The sequence below is a fragment of the Stegostoma tigrinum genome, chromosome 23, assembly GCF_030684315.1.
Source record: "Stegostoma tigrinum isolate sSteTig4 chromosome 23, sSteTig4.hap1, whole genome shotgun sequence".
In the NCBI taxonomy this organism is placed as follows: domain Eukaryota; kingdom Metazoa; phylum Chordata; class Chondrichthyes; order Orectolobiformes; family Stegostomatidae; genus Stegostoma; species Stegostoma tigrinum.
The window spans coordinates 6,171,898-6,196,199 of record NC_081376.1 but is presented as its reverse complement, the minus strand read 5'-3'; the positions used below and the strand labels follow the sequence as shown (position 1 = coordinate 6,196,199).

The 24,302-nt window shown below is 44.0% G+C and overlaps 1 protein-coding gene across 8 annotated transcripts in view; it reads left to right on the top strand.

Annotated features, from left to right (window-relative positions):
* Positions 1 to 24,090, top strand: part of rhbdf1a (rhomboid 5 homolog 1a (Drosophila)) — a 320,599-nt gene extending 296,509 nt beyond the window's left edge. For all 8 annotated transcript variants that reach the window (XM_059653890.1, XM_059653891.1, XM_059653892.1 and 5 more), the window contains 7 exons: positions 942 to 1,045; positions 3,124 to 3,187; positions 5,496 to 5,590; positions 7,831 to 7,906; positions 11,724 to 11,824; positions 18,930 to 19,083; positions 22,749 to 24,090. In XM_059653890.1, coding sequence (XP_059509873.1) covers positions 942 to 1,045; positions 3,124 to 3,187; positions 5,496 to 5,590; positions 7,831 to 7,906; positions 11,724 to 11,824; positions 18,930 to 19,083; positions 22,749 to 23,168 — 1,014 coding nt within the window. In that variant the 3' untranslated portion in view covers positions 23,169 to 24,090. The remainder of the gene's footprint in view (positions 1 to 941; positions 1,046 to 3,123; positions 3,188 to 5,495; positions 5,591 to 7,830; positions 7,907 to 11,723; positions 11,825 to 18,929; positions 19,084 to 22,748) is intronic.
* Positions 24,091 to 24,302: the final 212 nt, after the last annotated feature.

Here is a 24,302-nt window from a genome sequence, read left to right as displayed (position 1 = left end):
GGACATTGAGAGCAACCATTGAGTTTTGGCCTTCCCTTTTCCGATGTGAAACATAAAAATGGGCCAAGTCTTGTAGTGCAATAACTCCACAGAGGCCAGTACCCCATCACCAAGTCACCCTTTATATACTCCTGAAGAGACACTGATCCATCTCCCTCAGAGCCAGCTGTCAGAGTGAACAGAACCTCGAACATTCCTATATATATCTGTCAGTCAGAGCTCCCTGATTGGACCGGGTTAACAGCCCAATTCAGGGAACTCCTATTCTGTGCGATCCATCTGACTCATTTTGTTACAATCACTACGTTTAGGTATTGCTGTATTCTTGAACAACCCTACTTATGAATTTCACAAATAGCTGACTGGGTACCATATCCCTGTTGCAATAGGTATTCACCAAAGACTTGATGCTGTCTTGGGCCAGATTCCAAAAAAAAAAGTATCAGAGATAATGGGAACTGCAGATGGTGGAGAATCCAAGATAATGAAGTGTGAAGCTGGATGAACACAGCAGGCCAAGCAGCATCTCAGGAGCACAAAAGCTGACGTTTCGGGCCTAGACCCTTCATCTCCGATGAAGGGTCTAGGCCTGAAACGTCAGCTTTTGTGCTTCTGAGATGCTGCTTGGCCTGCTGTGTTCATCCAGCTTCACACTTCATTATCCAAAAAAAAATCACTTTCAGCAGCCACCTAGACAACTTTTGTAAGTATTTACTCAAAAGGCCCGAAGCTGACTGTCCTGGGCCGGGCGTGACTGGGAAATTCCTTACTTCAACCAGTAGGGAAGAGAGACCACCCCTAAGAAAATTCCCACTGGGATATTGTGGCGTCGTGTTTTAACTGGGAATTTTGATGTCAGTCTGATCAAATCGTAACGAGGGTGTGTCGTCCTTTTGGATGTTACAAAGTGAATATCTAACAGAACGTAATGTTTCTTGCAGTCGACTCTTGCCGTCTGGGTAAAGTGGCCAATGCACAAGAGTGTACCATTACTGGCTAACAAAAGTTATCGGAACTATGGATCAGTCTGCCATCAGGATCCAAGGTAATTATGCTTGGCTAACAAAATGCAACAATGTAAAATTAGTTAGTCTGAAATTAATTTTGATGTGACCATGCCTTCCTCGTAAAGGCTAAAACTTCTTAACAACTTACACCATTAGTATACCAAAAGAAGATCCTCATTTTTATCTGTGCTCCCTGAATTAGCTGATGTCAGTAAGGGCAACACAATGGATGGCTGATCATCTGTGTCCTGGAGGATCACGTGCCACTAAACATTTCCGGAGAGAAGGCCCTCACCTCAGGTCACAGTCCAGCTCGGAATCTGGGACGACCCGAGTGTAGGAGGCCCACAACTCATTACCCTGCCACACTAACATAGCGGTAAAGGGCTCTGAGATTGTAAGGAGGTGTAGAAATAAGTTGAGAAACAGTGATCGAAAACTGAAACTCAATGAGAAGGAAGACTTATTATCAATGCTAAATTTTAACTTCAGCATTTAGAAAGCAAAATTAAGTTAGTTTAGTGGGATTTTTAAAAAAAAAACAACAAATAGATGGCCCTGACTTGATGTGCCCCAGGCAATTCTCGTTGGGTTGGTGTATTCCAATGTGGATGAAGTGGCAATTTGGGCAGGGGTTGTGGGAACGGGGCCGAGCTGGGGGTGGTGCTAGCATGGGTTAATCACTTCTTATCACCAACAATGGTACAGCTCTGTTGGCCCTACGATCCTCGCCCTGGAAACACTGTTGTCCACCATCATTGTGTTGATTGCTCTACTGTCTGTATCCTCGTCCGTTCCCAATGAACTGTCTGGTCTTTTTATTTGAGATAACAAGGTGTAGAGCTGGATGAGCACAGCAGACCAAACGACATCGGAAGAGCAGGAAGGCTGACGTTTCGGGCCTAGACCCTCCTTCAGAAATGTGGGAGGGGAAGGCTCTAGCACCTGCAGTTCCTCCTGTCTCATATTCTGTGTTCTATCTCCTGGAACTACAGGCCAGTGAGATGCGAGAGCCTTCCCCTCCCCCATTTCTGAAGAAGGGTTGAGGCCCAGAAAGTCAGCCTTCGTGCTCCTCTGGTGCTGCTTGGCCTGCTGTGTTCATCCAGCTCTACACCTTGTTATCGCAGATTCTCCAGTATCTGCAGTTCCTCCTATCTCTGGTCTTTTTTATTGGTTCTGATTGGCGTGCCATTCCTTTCAATGTCTCCACTGGTTAACACTGTATCGGGGAGACCCACTCTTGCCCCCTGGAGGCTGAAAAAGCTTCAAGTTGCCAGGGCTAACCAGCCTCCTGAAATGAATTAAATAAATGTGTTACGTAGAAATTTCTGAATTTGGAAACAGCGGACCTTGACCGTGCCCCTACTTCTCCGATTGTGTTTACCATCTGAAAGCCAGGAGCAGGTTCTGCCGTATATAACATGAATCCTATGTTCTTGGAAATGGTGGGACCGAGCAAATCCAGGAACCCCTTTCTCATCAATGGCTTCTCTGTCACTGCTGTGCGACTGAGCTACCAGCTGGAACCAGCAGAGCTATCGAGGACTTTTAGCCTCGATCATATTTAACTCTGAACGCTTTCCAAAACTTCCAAAGTTGTTGTTTTTCTCTGGGCTGCGAGCTTTGGGACAGCAATGGCTGCCATGGTGCTGTGAGTGAGTTATTACACGATGCTGTTGCTCCATTGGCTTGGAGCTCTGAGGCATCCCTCAAACCCTTTATAAATCTCTTCCTTAGCGGGTCCAAGAGCTTGCTGAGTTAGCTAAAGGCAACAGTATCCATGGGATGTGGGTTGCTTCCAGTTTTTGGGATTTAAGATACTCCTCCTGTACTAAACGATGACAAATGTCTAATTTTTTTTGCCAGTGTGTTTAAAATGATACTTTATGGTCATGGTATCTTTGCAATTGGTTACTATTCCCATTTGAGTGCAGAATCGCATCCCGCGAAAATTTCAGACAGTGTGTGAGAATGTGTCTGAACCCTCCACATGCACACAATAACCTTTTGAGGTGAAATTTATTAAGGGAAATAATGAAAGACAAATACCAGCCACCTTTTTACAGTGTAATTTTTGTTCTCTATGCTCTTTCTCCCCTGCTTTGCCCTCCTTCAGGTTTTGTATCGAGCCTGGCTCTGTTCCTCCTCATGAATGGCCTGATGACATTACCAAATGGCCGGTAAGACCCTGCAGTTGCCGTTTTCATTTTCGTTTACTTAGTGCTCACTGAAAGCCCTCTATTGTGGCATTGCTGCTAATGGGCTGCAATGAGAGTTTTCAGTATCAATATCAAAATGTTGTGGGGCCAGAACAGAATTGATCAGAACAAGTTGTTCCCGTTGGCAGAAAGATCTAGAATCTGATTTTAATGCAATTGATGACAGGAGCAACAGGTAACAGGAGGAAAACTGTCTCCACACAGTGAGCAGCAAGGATCTGGAATGCGCTGTAAATACCCTGCGTAATACCAAAAACATCGAGGCATGACACAGAGGACTTAACAGAATGGAATTTACTACGGAGCAATGTGAGATGATGCATTTTGGCAGAGAAGATTGAGTATGTGGAATTAATAGCAATGTTTGAGTGTAGAGGTGAAGAGATCTTGTGGAGTTCATGTGCAACCAGCATTCAATGTGGCAGGAACTTTTGAGAGAGTAGTGAGCAAAGTAAAGGAGACCATGCGCTCCATAAATTGAGGAATTGAGTACAAAAGCAGGGAATTAATACTGAATGTTTATAAAGCCAGTTTAGTTTCCAGCTGGAGCATTGCATCCTGTGTTCTGGAAAGGTGTGGAGGTACTCGAGAGAGTACAGGGGAAATGAATCTGAATAGTTTGAGTCATGATGGACTTTTGCTCCAATGTTAGGTCGAAACGTCTCACAATCTTGACTTGGAAGCTTACTGTTCATTCATTCTTGCTGGGTCAGTGTCGCAGAATTCACAAATGATGCACAGGGTCCCCCTGAGAACTGTAGCAGCTCACTGGCACCTTCTCCAGGGCAGTTAGGAATTAGGTGATAAGTACTGAGCTGGTATGTGACCCTAACCTTCTCTGAGCAAATGTGGAACAAAAAAGCATAGGAAATACAGTACAAAACTGACATCTGACATAATTAGTTTTGCTTTTCACATTTAGTTTGGTCATTTTAAGGTTTTATAACCTTTTCTGCAGTCTGTTTTCTATATTTTATTCCTGAAAATCAGTGACAAGTGAACATTGGACCCAATAGGCAAAATGGTGTCTAGAATATTAGATGTATTTGTAAATAACAAAGACAGGTATTGTGGGACCTTAGTGAAGTCAATGCTCAATTTGCCATGTGCCATGTAAACCTGTCAATATTTTTTTCTTAGGTTTAATCTGTACTTAAATTAATGGAATGCCAACAGTGAAAGTTCAAATCTACTTAATTTGTAAAGTTGTTGACAATTAAATTCTTGTTGATCACTAATCTGAGTTCTAATGCCTTTGGTGCGCACAAACCATGAAACAGCAGCTAGCTTCATTGGTACCTCACCTCCTACATGGAGGTGCCTGAGAACTTGACAAATAGTTTTATGTAGACCCTCATGCCAAGTAGTTAATTATGGTCCTGAAATAAAAAAAAGTCAACAGTCAGGCAGCATCTCGTAGAGGGAGCTGAACATTAATGTTGGAGCTGAATGAACACAGCAGGCCAAGCAGCATCTTAAGAGCAGGAAAGCTGACCCAGACCCTTCATCAGAAATGGCCCGAAACGTCAGCTTTCCTGCTCCTAAGATGCTGCTTGGCCTGCTGTGTTCATCCAGCTCTACACCTTGTTATCTTGGATTCTCCAGCATCTGCAGTTCCTACTATCTCTGAATGTTAATGTTTCAAGTTGGTGGCCTTCCATCAAAACTCCCGAAGAAAGGACATTGCCCTGAAACACGGAGGCAGAAATCCCAGTGAGAGGGTGGCTGCTAAGCAGTATCATTTGGAGTGGACGTTCGGATTGTCGCTGACTCCATGGCTATTATCATGAGAAGTAGAAATTACCTCTGATAATGTCCCTTAGCTCTGACTGTTCGCTAGAGATGCAGATTTTAAAGGATACCAATCAGCTTGAACTTCATATTACGCAGCAATGTTTAAAAGTATTGAAATGGGCTTTGACTCCTGCCTACCACCTCCACTCACTGACATCTAGCCTCCTGAATGTGAAACCCTGACAGACAGACACAATGTCCTTCGGCCTTGACCTGACAGTGCCTTTCCTCACACCAATGTTGATGGTTCCTCCCGTACAAGGCTGTCTACCTCCTGACCTAAAGGCATCCTAACCCCACACCACCTCGCCCATCCTTGCCTTTGCAGTTTGCAAATGCTGTGATCCAGGCAATGATAACCCTCCAGTGGTGTGGGCGCACAGCCTACACCTTGTGGTTGAAGGTGTCACACAATGAAGCCAACAATAATGGGAGAATTTCTAATGCTGTCTTTTTTTTTTGTCTCTTGTTTCAGATTTGCACTAAAAGTACAGCTGGAAACCACACCAACCTTCCACACCTGGACTGTGTGATCACAGGCCGACCCTGCTGTATTGGCACCAAAGGGAGGTGAGTCTGTGCTTGGATCTACTACAGAACTCGTGGAAAGGGAGGACTGTCTGAATCATCAAACATTTCAATTAAAGGCCTAGTCGACTATCTAACAAGCGAAAGGATTGAGTGTTCTAGGGATAGTTCTGGGCTGAGACACTTGGAATCTCAGTGGAGTGCTGTTGGTGAGGGTTAAATTCGAAAATAATGTGAGCATTGACGACTAGACCAGCATTTATTGTCCCATTCCTATCTTAACCAGTTCGCGGGTCAGGAAGCCAATGTGTGGGAAATCTTTTAACTTTAATATTGTATTACACAGATTGCTTCCATCTGGTGGTTAGCGAGGTTGGGTAAATAGCCTTGTCGATGATAACTGATCTGGAGAGTGAGTGGGGATTATAAACTGAACAACATGTTCTCATTATCTTTTCTATAATTCCATTTAATGGCATCGGAGTGTAATAATCACACTATTACTTGAAAAATGTAGTATTCCTGATCAAATTATACCTTTTTCCTATTTCTAAATTTCTTCCTGGCATCAATCTACTTTATATCCTCCTATCTCTTTAAAATGGAAGCATAGCCTATAACAAATGTTTTATGTTTACATTAATTCCTGGTATCGTTCTTTTAAAAGCAAAACCTCACTGTAAAAGATGGATGTCCCTGTTAATGATATTTCTTTGATTTGCTGCTGTCTGGAGTTTCTGGCCTTGCTCTGAGACATGGCCGTGATGCTTAATGCCTGACTCTCAGAGCGGCTTTTTTCACTTTAATGGTGCTCGTTATTTGGCAGTGACATAATACTGATGTGGCGTGGCGGCATGCTTGAGAGAAGCATGTGTGGCAGTTAAACATGAACAGGATCTTGACACGGTGTCCCAGGTAGACATGGTGAAGAAAGCGTTTGGCGCACTTGTCTTCATCGGTCATAACATCCAAGCACAAGAGTTGGGACAGCATGTACAAGACAATGGCCAGACCACGTTTAGAATACTGCAAACAGTTCTGGTTGCCCTTCTATAGGAAGGGTGTTATTAAACGGGAAATGTGCGAAAAGTTTTACAGGAATGCTTCTGGGAAGGGGAGGTTTGAAGTATAAGGAGAGGCTGGATAGGTTGGGATTTTTTTCCCCCTTGGAGTGTGGGAAGCTGAGGGGTGACCTTAGAGGTTTTATAAAACCATGAGGGGCATGGACAGAGTGAATAGCCAAGATGTTTTCTCCGGGAGAGGGCATGGGTTTAAGGTGAGAGGGGAACAACTTAAAAGGGACCTTAGGGACTTTTTCCACACAGAGGATAGTGCGTGTATATTGAAGGACACCATAAAGGCAAGGTCAATTACAACATCAGAGAGACATAGGCCAAACACAGGCAAATGGCACCAGTTCAGTTTAGATTCCCTGGTCAGCATAGACGCATTAGACTAAAGGGCCTGTTTCTGTGCTATATAACACTGCCTCATTGCTGCAAGTGAATTGTTACTAGTCCACAAAATGTTGACTGGAATATTAAAATAGTGACTACCTTTTCTCTAGTTGGCACTTACGTGTGAGGCATTGTTTTATTCCTTCGAGTGTAGACGTTGCTACTTCACCATCTCCCATTCGCACTTGCCTTTGCTTTACAAATACTGGCAGATTCTAATTCCTTGTGGTGACATTGGACCTTATTGGAAGTGTGGGAATGAATGCTGCTGGAGGTGCATCCATTGTGTCTTTTCTGTTTGTTCTAATGGAAAATTGGCAAAATTCAGTATTTAAAACTAAAACCGGAAGAGCTGCAGATGCAAGAAATCACAAACTAGAACAGAAATTGCTGCAAAAGCTCAGCAGGCCTGGCCGCAGCGAGTGTGGAATGAAATCAGTGCCAGTGTTTCGGGTCCAGTGACCCTTCCTCAGAACAGTTCCTCGAAACCTCAGTATTGCCTGTCTTAAAGGGAGTTCATGACACTGACTCTTTACTTTAAGAAAAAGATTTTAAAATAGTTTGCATGTTTTCAATTGTATGTTCAGATCATTGAGAATATTGTCGTTGAATTCCATGGGAGAGGCTTACATTTTCACTGTAGCAGTAGGGTTGTCCATGATTTATTTTGCCAAGGCATCTAGCAAATGCCAGTACAGGAGGATTTTTGCACAGTTTTGTCCTTACATTCTGATGCTCCAATTGCCAACTGCCTTGAACTTAAGAACTAGCATGTTTGTGGATGTGGTGGAATCACGGGAATGTTATTGGACTTTTTTTTTGCAGATGTGAGATAACATCAAGAGAATACTGTGAGTTTATGAAAGGTTACTTCCATGAAGAAGCAACACTGTGTTCTCAGGTTTGTATCGACCCATCCTTCGTTCTCGGCATGGGTATTCTTGTTGCGATTATAGGAGCAGCTGCTAGCAGTGTGAGGTGGTTAACTGCACTATTATAGGCACAGTGTATTTCTGCCTGTTGAGTGGGGCCATTACAGTGCTGTGGGATACTAATACAATTTAGGATTAATAATGCAACTGTTCACTTTTGTGAAAGGATTGGGGACAGGTGAATTCGTATTAATTTGACAATTGTAAGTACCCACTTTGAATTGCTTTATGACTGGTTGAGCATAGGCAGTGTCTGTAACCGCATGGAGCATGAGTCTGACACTGATATCTTTTTCACTATTGTCCCATGTTGTTAAGATCGGAAACGACAAATCCACAGGAAAGAAAGTGTTTCCCAAAGTAACACCCTGTATTGTTTGCATGAATATTATTCTGCTCACTGTATTTTCAGTCTGTGGGGAGATATGCTTGTTAAAGCAGACTGAAAGTGCATTACATGAGAGTTGAGAATCAGCCTGTTCAGTAACATGATAAGTGAGGACCTTGAGCAAACATCATCCACGAATCGAAGGACAGCTCATAATGGCAACACTGCTCCCAGCATTCCTTTATCTCTCTCTGTGCCTGCCACAAAGTCAGAAGTATTTGCTCTCAATTTGTAGGAAGGAGTAAAATAGATCTGAAGGCAGTGTTAACAGTATGATATAAAGGAAAGGGTGGAAACTCAACTGCGTGTGTGCTGCTGTTTGAATCCTTGCTGGAGTAAACTTTAAGGCAGCCATTGTGCTTTTCCTGCTCATTTGTGTCACAATTGCAAAGCAAACCAATTTAACTCGAACAGCTCCTTTGCAATAACTCTGTCTCAATTACATTAACTGCGGTGGTCAATTACTTTGACACCATTCACTCTGGAGGTTGAAAAAATTGAACACAAATTGTGTCCTCACCTTTTAACAAATGCTTTTATCGTGGATCCACAGCTCTGTGTTGCTGTATTTATGTTCAGCAGGGTTTCCAAAGTTAGTGCCTTTTTTTTAAGAAAGAGAACACTTGGCCCGATTGTTTTAGAGTGAAGCTATGAAATTGAAATGCCAGCATCTTTTAATGTCAGCCACTTAGCAGAATGTGTTGGGGATATCAAGCATTTATTCTTAACTTCTCCAGAATAAGGCAGCAGAGATTTTGTTGCCCTGATATGAAGGATGTGGACAGGGAGGACGTGACTAGTTTTCCATTCCCTGCCCCACAAGTATAATTCTTTGCCCAGTTAACGCACCAACATATTCCACCATTTGTAGTCAGTTACATCTCCAGCAGTAATTAAAGCAAAATCAGTGCCAAAATCATCAGATATCAATATTGTTTGGGGGATGGGGTGTGTTACCTATATTGTTGCTCTTTTTTGCCAAATGGACATTAACCCTTTTCTTTTATCAGGAAAACCTCTTCAGTTGTTACAGCCCGGTATCTCTTGACTTATGCTTCTGTGATTCATTTATTCACTCCATCCACCTCTGACCTCTGTTGCCACCACCCCTCACCTCTTCCTTCTCTTTTTTTCTTCTTTCACTTCTCCCCTATATTCCCCTCCATCTCTTCCCCATCCCTCCCACCCCACTTTCCACCTCTCTTCACCATCCCACTCTCAATCACTTCCCCACCTTCCTCCTTGCCCCCTCAACCTCCTCCCTTCTCCCACACTCCTCAACCCTCTCTTGCCCCTCCTTCCCCTACCTGAACCCTTTCCCCTGTTTTTTTTCCGACTTCTTTCCATGGTTTCTTCCCTTTGTTCCCCTTTTTCCCGCTCCAATCCCTCTTGCCTCCCCCCCCCCATCCGTCTTCTCCCCCCCCGATATCCTCCTTCCTCCCCTCCCCCCCACCATATCTCTCTTCCTCTCCTCTTTCCCCCCCCCCCCCCCCCCCCGCCATCCCTCCTTTTTCTCTCACATCCAAACATTTTCTCAACACCTATTACTACTTTGTTTCCAGTTTTGATTAAAAGGTCATTGGGCACATGTTTCCCTCCCCCTACATTGTCAGGCCTGTTGAGTATTTCCAGTACTTTCAGTCTTCTTTTTGTATTTCCAGCACCCAGAGTGGTCTGTTTGGTCAAAAACTCTTGTCTGTGCCAGGCCTGTTGTAAATTTCAGGCTTTTTTTTGTCTTGAATGTTAATTTCCAGTTCAGTTCTGACCGTGTTACATCCAGGAATGAGCCTGTAGTTTTCAAGATTCATGTGGTCATCCAGACTGTCCATCTGTGTTTTGTGCGTGTCCGCGTGCGTACTTCAATTAACCTTCAGGTAGTCAGAATTAAAACCCTAGTAAGATAAGACTAAGTGCAAATCTTTAAGCTACTTTATTTCATTTTATGGATAACAAATGGATGTACAAGGCAATAGTTGTAATTGAATCCTGCCACACAAACCAGTATCAATACCCCTTATTGATTTAGTTTCATCTCAGCCTCCTAGTCTTGGCTAGGTCTGAGTTTAAAAGAAAATCGCTAACCTGAGTTCCCTCTTTAGATCTGTTTAATCAGTCGAGAATGTAGAATTTTGTTGTTCTAATGACTACCAGTGGTTAAGAATCATAAAATCCTTAGTGTGGAAGCAGGCCATTTGGCCCATTGAGACAAAACTGACCCTCCAAAGAGCATCCCATTCAGACCCTACCCCCCTACCTTATCCCTGTAACCCTGGATTTCCCATGGCCAATCCACCTAGCCTGTGCATCCCTGGATACTAAGAAACTGCTTAGCATATCCAATCCACCTAACTTCCACAACTTTGGACTGTGGGAGGAAACCCATGCAGACACAGGGAGAATGTGTAAATCCTACACAGACAGTCGCCTGAAGGTGGAATTGAACCTGGGTCCCTGGTGCTGTTAGGCAGCAGTGAAACGCACTGAGCCACTCTGCTACCTGTTCGACCTTCCACTGTTCAGTGGAAGGAAGAAGACCATTGAAGGACTAATGAGAGAATCTAGCTCAGTCCTTGATAAAGGCAGAGAGCAATTTGAGTGCAAAATTTGAGGTGATAAGGGCCATGATCAGAAGGAAATGCTGAGGGATTGAGCTATTTCAATCTTATAACAGGCCAGTCTTCAATTAATTTGGTTCACTCCATGTGACATCAAAATGGCTGACTGTGCCAGGTGCAGAAAAGACCACAGGGTGCTGAAGATTTGTGCCCCAGTGTGCGCTGTATTCTTTGAGCCAAGCTGTCTCAATGCGAGCTGCGCACCCCACTGCCCTGCAATTTTGAGGTGTCCCCATACAAGCTACAGCCCAGGCAGCAAAGTCTTTGGTTTGAAGACTTGGGCTGTGGCTTTTGTGGAACCAATCTAACACTCTGCTTCCCTTTCCTCTAGCCTGCTCTCCATCCCCAAAGCTACCGTGGCCATCGTTGACTGTCTGAGCAGGTGGAATTTCCCCAGCAACAGCCTGCTCCCCAGTGCACAGCTTGGGTTTTGCTAGGGTCCCTCAGTCTCAGAGCTGACTAAATCCTTGGGCCAAGCGCACAAGCTGGAGCTGGCTATTTGAACTGTGCTTGAAATGAAAACTGAGGAAGCAAAATAGTGCCAGCCTTTTTAGTTTGAGGAGTGGCAGACGAAGTCAGCTGTGGTTGATGAGAGAGGGCTGTAAAAGACAAAATGGAAGAGGAGACAGTGTTTACACCCTACATCGCACATCTGCCCCACTTGCCTTTGCCTATTCTGGAATGTCCTTATGCTTGAGGTATTTTGAAATGACGCATGGCAGTGTTAAATGTTGATTTGCAGTGCCAGAGTTTAGAATGTGCCTTTTTATTTTTGGTGTCCAGGTGCACTGCATGGATGATGTGTGTGGTCTGCTGCCATTCCTCAATCCGGAAATTCCTGATCAGTTTTACAGGCTCTGGCTTTCACTCTTTCTGCATGCGGGGTAAGCATTTCTACACCGCAGAGTCGAGGGACGAGTATAAATGCAATCTTATCGGTTTGAGCATTTATTTGTAATAATATTTGTTGCCAAGGTCCAGATCATACAGACTGGGGTTGCTTTCTTTAGACCATGGGAGACAGAGGGAGGGGTGACAAGGTTAAGATGTATACAGTTGTCAGGGGCATAGACAGGAAGAAACCTTTACCCCCTAGTGGAAGGATCAATGACGGGGGATGTAGGTTTAGGGTGAGGGGCAGGAGGCATCCAGGGGATGAGTAGAAAACACTTGCACCCAGAGTGTGTTTGAACCTGGGACTGACTGCCTGTAGGGGTGGCAGAGGCAGAAATCCTCAAAACGTTGAAGTTTTTAGATGTGCACTTGAGATTATTAATATTAATTCACTCATGGGATATGTATGTCATTGCCTGCGTTTTAATCCCCATCCCTAGTTGCCCCCTTGAGAAGGTGGGGCTGAGCTGCCCTCATGAACTGCTGCAGCCGTCCTGCTTGTGGGCTGACCCACAATGTCCTTAGGGAGGGAATTCCAGGATTTTGACCCAATTTCAGTGAAGGAATGGTGATATATTTCCAAGTCTGGATGGTGAGGGGCTTGGAGGGGAACTTGGAGGCGGTGGTGTTCCCGTGTACCAGCTGCCCTTGTCCTTCTGGATGGAAATGGTCATGGGTTTGGAAGGTGCTGTCTTGGGATCTTTGGTGAATTTCTGCAGTGTATCTTGGAGATATACACACTGCTGCTACTGAGTGGTGGAGAGCGCGGATGTTTGTGGATATAGTGCCAGTCAAATGGGTCGTTTTTGTCAAGGCATACAAGATTATGGACCGAGTGCTGGAATTTGGGATTAAAGTTGTTAAGTGGTTGTTTTTGACTAGCACACAGAAAATGGGCCAAAGGGCCTTTTTCTGTGCTGTTGATCTTGTCCATGACCTTTAACAAAAGGCCTCTGTCTGCACTGTTTTGATTTTATGATTCAGAGCTAGTGGCCAGTTCACAGGCACAGAAGCACTTTAGGCATACAGCAAAGCAGAGTAACCCTATCCTTGTATCAGCGTCAGCACCGCTGCCTCCTAGGGGTAACAACCGAGGGTTTCCTTACTCCTGTTTCTGCACTGAGTACAGAAGTGGAATGGAACTTCCTATGAGTTTCTTTTTAACGTTTATACTGTTACAACAACCGAGTAGCTTCAACATTGTAACGTCCCTAGCCACTGGTTGAAAAATAAGGACAAGGTGACTTGTCCTATACAGGTAGAATAATCTTTGACTTGAGCTTTTCCACAAAGGCAGCTAACATGGTCTGGAAAGGGCCTTCTAGAGAGAGACAGTCCCAGTATTGGCATTGCTGCTAGTCTGGTTGGCAAGCAGCTGTGCAAACCTAAGGTCTGTAAGCCTGGACAAAAATGGATCTTTAATCGGTATCATCATTAAGTCCTCTTGTTACTGACCGTTGACACAATCCTTGTGTGGGCAAGTCACGTGACCCTTCCACAAGGTAAGGTTTTAACGCTCTGCTGCATTAATGTTGACTTTAACTCCTCCTCCTCATGACCAGCTCCCCGCACGTGTCTGAACACTGACATCGATGAAATCAGCTTGCACAGCTAATTACAAGATAAACTCCTTTGTTAAATCGAGGAGCAATGTTTAATCCATCAACACTCCCTTGGATTTGTCCTTCACTGTCCATTGCAGTTCTGACGAAAGTAGATCTGAATGTATTGTCCTCACTTTCTCCAATAAATCTAGACATGTTTCGCTTATCTAAATGCAACTAATATAACTAAAAGTGAATCTGATTTACCTTGTTGACCAAAAGGGTTGGAAATTGCAATAAGCCCTATCTCTTGTAAAATTTGGAACTAGTTAGGCAATGGATTTGTAAAATTTTTTTGGTGATGGTTACAGAGCTATGTTGGTTTAATATCACAGAACATTTTTCTATATTTCATACTCGCAGTTCAAATGAGAACAAAGATAATCCTTAAGAAATATAAATGAGAGCTGAGAGTTATTCAAAATTTGCATTTAACTATTGATCTAAATTGAGACTATACTTCAAATGGCAAGAGTGAATTAATATATCCAAGTCTAACTGTTCACCCTAATATACTGAAAGTTTCAATTCACTTTTTAAAAGTCTGGTTTCCACACTTAATCATGAATTAAAAATATTTATCACCACAATAATCTATGGCCATGAATAATTTCTCCATGTAAACTATTCCCAATCATTGATACTTAGTGCTGAGATTTTTTTTTTGAGTTAAGACCGTCTGCATTCAGCACTTTTTAATGAAATGCTAACAGGCCTCTTGTAATAATGCTACCTCATGTTAGAGATGTGGAACTCCATGACTTGACTGTATCATGGCTGTTTTGTAAGGAATGTGTAATATTTTGGTAAGGTATAGACTATCTTAGCTCTGAGTCTTCCTATTGTTGATATTATGGAAAGAAGTTTTAGATTTCCTCTTCAGAATGTGAACAATGCATATATTATAAAAGCAAAGAACTGCTGATGCTAGAAATCAGAAACAAAAACCAAAATTGCTGGAGAAACTCTGCAGGTCTGATAGTATCTGTGGAGAGAAAGAATTAATGTTTTTTAGCTCGGTGACCCTTCAGAATAGAGATATTCATTGTATTGAGTTTAGCAGTGATATTATCCAGCTTGAGCTAGCAAAAGATGTTGCTGTATCTTTGGGAAGGCACTTGTAAGAAGGATTCATAGATTCAGCTAGTGCAGAAAAGGCTATTCGGCCCATCAAGTCTGCACTAAAAATGCGTTAGTCCCAATTTCCTGCATTGCCCCAATACCTTGAATGTTATGATATTTGAAGTACCCATCCAAATTTTTGTTTTAAAGGTTGTAATGTTTCTAGTCTCCATTACCTTCCCAGGCAATGCATTCTGGATTCCCATCACACAGTGAGTGAAAAAGTTTTCTTTTACTCAGAACCGTCTGAATCTCCTACCCCTTAGCTTAAAACTCTGCTGTTTTGTGATTAACCTCTCAACCAAGGGGGGCAGCTCTCTCTATCTCCCCCTGTCCATTCCCCTCATTATCTTATACACCTCTACCATGTCCCCTCTCAGAATTCTGTGTCCTAAACAAAACAACCCAAGCCCATCTAGTCTCTCCTTTATAGCTCAGTTTCTCCATCCCAGGCGAGCCTCCTCTGTACCCCCTCTAGTGCCATCACATTCCCTCCTGTAGTGAGGTGACCAGGACTGTGTGCAGAACATTTTGCATTCTTGACCAGAGCAGGAGGCAGTTGCAGTCCTTGAAAAATGATGTTTTGTGTTCTCGACCACTGAGGAACGTCCTCGACCGTGTCTCTCGCATTTCCTGCAAGTCATCCCTCATGCCCCTTACCCACAATAACAACCAAGACAGAATCCCCCTTGTCCTCCCGTACCACCCCACCAATCTTCGGATCCAACGCATCATCCTGCGACACATCCGCCATCTACAATCCAACCCCACCACCAAAGACATTTGTCCCACCCCACCCTTACCTGCTTTCAGGAGGGACCAGTCTCCCCATGACTCGCTAGTCCACTCCACACTCCCCTCCAGCCCCACCACACCTGGCATTTTTCCCTGCAACCGCAAGAAGTGCTACACTTGCCCCTACACCACCTCCCTCACTCCCATCCCAGGCTCCAAGAAGACTTGCCACATCAAGCGTACGTTCACCTGCACATCCGCTAATGTGGTATATTGCATCCACTGTTCCCGATGTGGCCTCCTCTACATTGGGGAAACAAAGCGGAGGCTTGGGGACCACTTTGCAGAACACCTACACTCGGTCTGCACGAAACAATTGCACCTCCCAGTCGCAAACCATTTCAACTCCCCCTCCCATTCCTCAGACAACATGTCCATCCTGGGCCTCCTGCAGTGCCACAATGATGCCACCTGAAGGTTGCAGGAACAGCAACTCATATTCTGCTTGGGAACCCTGCAGCCCAATGGTACCAATGTGGATTTCACAAGCTTCAAAATCTCCCCTCCCCCTACTGCATCCCAAAACCAGCCCAGCTTGTCCCCGCCTCCCTAACCTGTCCTTCTTCCTCCCACCTATCCCCCTTCCCCCCACCTCAAACCCCAGCCCCATTTCCTACCTACTAACTTCATCCCACACCCTTGACCTGACGCATCTCCTCCCTACCTCCCCACCTACACTCACCTTTACTGGCTCCATCCCCGTCTCTTTGTCCTGTCTGTCTCCTCTCCACCTATCTTCTCCTTTATCCATCTTTTATCCACCTCCCCACTCTCCCTATTTATTTCAGAATCTCCTTCCCCCTACCCCATTTCTGAAGAGGGGTCTAGGCCCAAAACATCAGCTTTCCTGCTCCTCTGATGTTGCTTGGCCTGTTGTGTTCATCCAGCTGTACACCTTGTTATTTCTGTTTAATTACTGATGTATCTTTCCTCAGTTTAATGCTAGTTATAAGTTCTGTAATGATAGAGGCCACAATATCTTTTAACACCAACGCTAGTTATTTTATCAGACCACAATATAGACTATTTATATTGCTGCAGGTCACAATAATGTTACATGATACATTCAATAATATTACTGTTACTCCCTGTTACCGATTCACTGACTATTAACATTTCACTGTTGAAGTAACTAATGTTCAAGAAAAGAACAGAAGAAAGGTTTGAAGATAAATCACTGAACTCGAACTATTGAATCTGTTTCTCTATCTGCAGATACTGCCCAGTTTCTCCAGCAATTTGTTTTGTTTCTGATCTCCAGATTCTGCAGTTCATTGTTTTATATAATTATGGCTGATCTATTTGTGTTTCAAATTCCTCATGATCATCCCTCCCTGATAATCTTTTATTCCCTTGTCTAACAAGAATCTCTCTACTTCTGCCTTGAAAATATCCAATGCTCCACCACCTCTGAGGCAACGTTCCAAAGTTGCACATACTCATGAGAAAAGATTGCTCCTCATCTTTGTCTTAAAAGGACGGCCTCATTTTTAAATCATTGCCTTGAAATTCTGAGCTGAAATACCTTTTCCATGTCGCAGAATCCCTACAGTGTGAAAGCAGGCCATTCAGCCCTTCGAGAACACAACGACACTCCAAAGAGCATCCCACCCAGACCTGTCCTATCCCTATAACCCTGCATTTTCCATGGGTAACTCACCCAGATTGCACATCCCTGGGCACTATGGGTAATTTAGCATGACCATTCCACCTAACCCGCAGACTGTGGGACGAAACCAGAGCACCCGGAGGAGACCCACACAGACGCGGGGAGAATGTTCAAACTCTACACAGACAGTTGCCCGAGTCTGGAATCGAACCTGGGTTCCTGGCGCTGTGAGACTGCAGTGGGTCCGGGTGGATGCTCTTCAGAGGGTCGGTGTGCGTTTGATTGGCCGAATGGCCTGTTTCTGCACTGTAGAGTTTCTGTGGTTCTGAACTAACTGTATAGAGGCTGGTATCCCATCACCAAGTCCCCCTTTATTTACATGCGCACAGTACACTGGCTTGGAGTCTAAATCCCCAAAGATGATACAGTTAAAAACAACTAGTGGGCAAATAACTTTATTAACATACCACCACCACCAGGGAAAAATATCCATGTGACCAAAGAGGCGATATGAAGCAGAGCCGACATGAAAGGATAAATGAAGGGGAGGGTAAAGATCAAATCAAGATGGAATTGGGGAGGGAGAGGTAAGGCACTCCACACCCCGTGGTGCCCACCTCTCCCAAAAGGTATCGAGAGGGTGTGTGGGTGCCGCAGTCTCATTCCGCAGGGATACCTGGGCACGTATGTAGCCCTGGAGAACAGTGGTGGGGGGGTAGGTAATTGGCCATAATGACCCCCTCCAGGGGCGGGGAAAATCCTCTGATCTGCCCGCTCCCCACTCCTCCCTCTGAACAAGGTGCCCAAAGACCAGGAGCGTGGGGCTGAAGTGCAGCCAGAAACACAGAGGGGTAACTTCGAAAGGGAGTGTAAGTGCCCATATCCGATATATCCACGGCGCCTGGAAATAGGCAGTCAGGCTGGGAGTCCTTGAGCCGCCACAATCTGTGGTTACACGGAACTGTTGTGTGCAACACCCCCCCCACCCCCCCCCCCCTCCCCCGGATCCCTGAGGGATAGGGGAAGGATTGCTGCAAAGAGAGCCCTCCACTGGAGGTCCCCACCACCCGGTGGTAAATGGGCATGCCCAATGTGTGCCCAGGCGGTGGGTGAAGGTGACAGGGTGGATGATGTGCAGCAGCAGGCCCGTACGGGGCCCACCATTTCACATCTCTCTTAAAAGGGTGCAAAGTTGAAATTCCAGCTCAGGTTGTGGGGTACGGGATCCTGGGTCCGGTGCAAAATTCCGTCCAAGCAGGGGTACGTGCAGACGGGATCCCACTGCACACCTGAGTGCCCTTAGCTGGTGCATGACACTGGGTCTGAGCGCTGCCATTTTGAAGCATCGAGTGGCCGCGAACTGGACATTTACTGTGGCCGTATGCACCAATCCCTGTGACAGCATCCAGCCCAGGCCCTGACACTGGTCACCCCCACTGCCTCGGCCCTCCCCTCCAACAGCCGCGCAAACCTGTGATCGTGGGAGTGCGGGTTCCTGAGCGACAGCCGTCTGATGGTGGCTGACCCTCCTGCCTTGCGGGGGGGGTGGTGTTGCAGGTCGGCACATTGCAAGTTCCGGGCAGTGATCGGGCCCTGGTAATAGACAGGCAGCATCCTGAGGGTGACCTCCGAACCATCATGGTCGACAAACAGGAGCTGCGTTTTCTACTTGCTTCAGCACCTAGCAATCCCCTGCTTATATCTGTCAGCCAGGGCTTCCTCATTGGCCCAGGTTAACAACCCCAATCAGGGAACTCATAGTCAACAAAATCCTCTAAGTTACTCTAAGTGCCTTTAACATATATCCATATGAGCAATGCAACTGGTGTACATTCAACGTAGTGAAATTATTACAGTTTTCAGTGGCAAAATTAATGTCTTCAACCCCACCCCCACCCCATACCTCCAGAATTTTCAGAGGTTCATTCTTGATCAGGTTATTGCTTCCCTTTATTTATCCCACAGGATTCTTCACTGTATTGTGTCCATCTGCTTCCAAATGACAATCCTTAGGGACCTTGAAAAACTAGCAGGCTGGCTTCGGATTTCTATCATTTACATCCTGAGCGGAATCACCGGAAATCTGGCTAGTGCCATATTCTTGCCTTACCGAGCAGAGGTAGGTAAATCATTGGATATACGTGCCAGTGTGAAATGCAGTTTGTCATGCTCAATAAATGGATTTGGTAAGAGGCAGCTTTTTTTTAAAATGGCTGAAGGACCAGTTCACGTATGGACACTTTAGACATTTTAATAGGATGTTTGACGCAAACGATTTTCCATTTTAATATCTTCAATAAAAGAAAATCACTTGTTTGCTTTTAAAGGCTGGGCAATTAACCACTGAATTTGCAGGAATCAAATAAATGATCACAGTTACCGTCAACTAGATTAAATTTCTTGCCCTGAAAAGAGAGATCAAATTATGAATATCAGAGGAGAAATGCACAGTCACCCTTGCACTCATTTTTGTCCTTTCGCAGCAGCAATTTCAATGTCTCTTGAATTTCAAATACCTTTTTCACATGTAGCCCTCCACTATTTAAAAACTCCATCTTAATAAGAACACAGTGCTTTGGTACAAACACTCTATTGCTGCTTACTTTTGTCTAATTTGAATTGGTATTCTCCAATGAAAATATGAAATAGGATAAAAAGCTGTAATTGTGTGCAGATTTCTTTTAAAGATCAGAGTGGCATTGCTCTTTGAATCATGAAAGGTTTAATTTTTTTTGTTGCTTTCATGAGCAGGGGCTAATTGCGGGTGCTAATGAAATAAATGTCACCAACGCACTGCATTTTTGTTTAAGTGCGGGCAATGTGAATAATTTTATCGTACCCCTGCAATTTAACAAATGCCACTTCCTAATTGAGTCCATTAAAATTTTCATAATGACTTTTAGATTGTGCTTCTCTCAGATAAATCCATCTAGTTTGCAGCAAAGGTTGCTGAGGTTAAGTACAAATAGATTGGCCACTGGTAATTAAGGCTTTACTGAATGTTTCACATTACTTGACTTGCTCTAAACGCAAAAGGTTTATTTGGCCAGAAAATATCCATGGTTGCCTGGTCATCACTGGTTATAATTGAGGATGATTTTTTTTCCCCTTTAGTAGGCAGCAACATAAAGAACCTTTACTGTAAATGATTTGAGCTGCCTCTTTCTGAACTGGTAAACAAACATCCGCTCAGGGACTGCGTATCACTGTGCATTAAGTGCCCTTTAAAGCTCAAGCAATCCAACCTGCATTAATGGAATAGACGTAGTAACTTCTATCAGTCCAAACTCCCATTTCTAATGAGCACTAGACCATTGTTGTTAATCTGCACGAAAATGTCAAACTCTCAATAAGATTTCCACCCAGTGCTGTTGGAGGTGGTGTTTTACATTTTGATGTCGAGGTTCTTGAGGGTTTTTTATTCTGTTTTGTTTTCAATCATAAACCCAAAACCCCCCCCAGACAAGTGCATAGCAAGCCCTTATCAGACACTGACCCTGCACCATACGAAGCTGTGGTCAATTGAGACAAAGATAACTGTATTGTGTAGGTGACAGGATAACGGTTTTTCTTTGTGATAGCCATACATGATTGAGTCAAGGGGACCCCTGAAAACAATCGCAGCCATTTCTGAGAAATGCGAACTTGTATGTGCAAATGTAGAAATTAACTGTAGAGACAGGCCATTCGGCCCTTTGAGCCTGATCCACCTTTGACTTACAACGTGTTGTTCTGATTGTTACCTTAACTCCAGTTTTCTGAAAACTCCCAAGATTCTAACAATCTCCCTTGCGCATCAAGGCTCTACCTTTAATAGTATTCAACAATCACATCTCTGTTGCTGTCCAGGCAAGAGAATTCCAAGTACTAATGACTGTCTGAGAGGGGAAAACAATTCTCCTCTTACACTAAATGGTTTTCACTAAATTGCTTACTTGTGTCCCTTAATTCTCTAGTTTTAGACAAACTCCAAAGAGTTGTAAAGTTTCCGGGTCTTGATTTGAGTCCCGGTGGCCATTCATACCGGAGCTGTCACAGTCAAACAAATGAATACTGACTAAAGATGACGTAGACCAGAGTCTCGTGGAAATTTCAACGAACTCAAAGCTATAGCACGCAGGTGACACTGTGAGTCATACAGCATGGAAAATGACCCTTTGGTCGAAACAGCTCAGTCTAATCTAGCCCCGCCTGACGGCTCCTGGCCTGTATCCCTTCAAACCTTTCGTATTCGTGTAATTATCCAAATGTCTTTAAAATGTTCTAATTGTGCCTACATCCACCGCTTCCTCTGGAAGTTCATTTCACATGCGAACCACCCTCATTTCAGTATTGGTTCAGCCTGATCTGACTATTGACCTCCTCAAGGCATGTGCTGAAATAAGTGCACTAAGGTGACGTAAAAGATCCATCTTTTCCCACCCCATTCCAAAAAGACTACATTAAAGTTCCGTGTGTTCTATAGCTGGGATTTTGTCCACTCACTCACAGTTGGATACAACATGTGGCTGTGGCTATTTATGGTTACCAGCAAAGTCTTAGTACCACCCTCCTTCAGTTGTATTCATTTCAGCAAGAGCTGTCCTCTGTTGAGAGTAAAGATCAGCAAGTTAGTCAGCAGCAGAAAAGAGAAAAGGCATGATTTCTCAGGAATGTAGCCTGCGTAGGAGTGGATGGGGGAAAGAAGTCAAGTATTCAACCAAAATCCACAACATTTTGCTTTTGATAGTGCAGGGTTGCTGCATGGGTGGACAATCGAGGACCACCCTGGGCGGCACGGTGGCTCAGTGGCTATCACTGCTGCCTCACAGCACCAGGGACCTGGGCTCGATTCCACCCCCGGGTGACTGTCTATCTGTGTGAAGTTTGCACGTTCTTCCCACGTCTGCATGGGTTTCCTCCGCATGCTCCGGTTTCCTCCCATAGTCCAAAGATGTGCAGGCCAGGTGGATTGGCCATGGGAAATTGTCCGTAGTGTTCAGGGTGTATAGATTAGATGGGCTATCAGGGGGTGGGTCTGAGTGGGATGCTCTGAGGGTCGGTGTGGACTTGTCAGGTCAAAGGGCCTGTTTCCACACTGTAGGGATTCTATGATCTATGATCAGAGCAAATTGTAAACTATGCCTGAATTACATGCTCTTCACTAAGAGTGTGAGATAGTAATTGGTTCTCAGTATAGCAGCGTCAGTGAACAGTGGTAAACTGACATGACAGATCTTCCAAGCACTTGACCTTTATGCCTGGAAGGTGAAAGGCAGCATGGGAGCACCTCCACCATCTCCACGGCACACACCAACCTGACTTGAAAACGATGTCTGTGCTCCTCAACTGTTGCTGGCTCAAAATTTTCTTTCCTTTCAGCACTGACTGTCCTGACACCCCAACAACTGCAGCCAGCAGCTCACCATCACTACCTTTCAAGGTGGTTAGGGGTTGGGCTAACCTAGCCAATGCTGTCAATGTTCAGTAGGTGAACGAACATTGCTGTCAATTGTGTCTGCTCGTTTATGGAAAATAATTGTAGCTTACGTCTGCATTAAAAATGTTCAGTCACAAAATAGGATGTGCTTTAGCTTTAAATTTCTTTTAAACCTGAAATTTTTGTCTTTCCGAGTTATTGAACATTTGAAAATAAGTGGGGCGTTGGCAGCAAAGTAAATGTCGAATAGTATCCCCAAATGGTGAAGCTGCATTTGTACTCAGGGAGCACAATGTTACTGAGTTGGAAAGATTCTCATTCTGTGGAATAGCAAATTAATTATCTTCTATTTCTCTGTCTTTAAGGTGGGACCAGCAGGCTCTCAGTTCGGGATTCTCGCCTGCCTCTTTGTGGAGCTCTTCCAGAGTTGGCAGATTCTAGCGAGGCCTTGGAGGGCTTTTGTCAAACTGGTGGCCCTCGTCTTCTTCCTTTTTGCCTTTGGCCTGCTCCCGTGGATCGACAATTTTGCTCACATTTCTGGCTTCGTTAGCGGGTTCTTCCTGTCCTTTGCATTCCTCCCATACATCAGCTTCGGGAGATTTGACTTGTACCGCAAGCGATGTCAGATTATGATCTTCCTTGTTACCTTTGTTGGACTTTTCGCTGGGCTGGTAGTTCTGTTCTACGTCTACCCAATAACTTGTGAATGGTGTGAATACCTGACTTGTATTCCCTTCACTGATAAATTCTGTGAAAAATATGACCTCAACGCACACCTACATTAAATGGGCTACGCAGACTGAAAGAGACATCAAGCAATGTTACACACTTGGTTGTCAGTATTTACATCATGGGGACACTAAGAAGAATTTTACTTGACCAAAATGTTGGTGATATACAAGTTATCATTCAGATACTCGGCTGGTACTGTCATTTTTTTTTAAATTCAGAATTAACATTTAGCACTCGATGCCCCACGTGCATCTCTGTGGACTGCGAACACCATCTCTAAATTTGACCGACGTGCCTTCCCCATTATTTTTGACCCAACATTTTGTGCTGCCAATTTTGTATTACACTAGTTTTAGCACTAAGTCAAAACTTGTATTGTTTACTGCTGCTAAAGTGGTGATAAAATTCCAGGTAGTGTTTTAGCTACCGTTTGACTGGACTGCAGCTTTGCAGAATACATGACAGAAGCCTTATTGTGTCGTGAGTTTAAATTTTTGATGTTGTCACTGTTCTTTCCCTTCAGCTGTTTCTTTTTATAAATAGTATAATCACAACTGATGAGACCCCCATGGATAGAAGTTTGCCTTTAAATTTGTTTATAATTGACGACGATATTTCAGGAAAGTCTAAGTCCCGTCACCCTACATGCACTCTGAAGTTTTTTTTTTGATTTTGAAAATTTGTTTTTTTAGTTGTCATTGTTTCACTGGGTTCAGGTAGGTATACAATGGGCATGAAACTACAGAGCTGGGTGGATCTGGATCCAATTAGCACTCATGTCCAATCACAGAATAACAGAACTAAAGATTAAGATCCTGCTCAAAACAGAATTTCACTATTATTTTCCAATTCATTGCATGATGTATTTTGAGGAAATACATTTTCAGAAAACAACAGAACTGGATCTGTGATTGAAGTTGGCAATTTATAAACACTAACATTGTTTCTGACAACAATAAAGGTTCGTTGGCTGTATTATTTGGTGGGTTATTGTCACAAACATTGTGAAGTAGATTTTTGTTTTAAAATCTTGCAACATGCGATCAATAAGTTTACATTCTAAAAAACTTGAAGTGAGGACATATGCTGAAAGCCAGTATGCTTACCACATGTGTAATCTAGGGAACAGTTTAAAAACCTTGCATTGAGTTTGCGATGTTCCAGAAGTGTGTGTTAATGCAGACCCA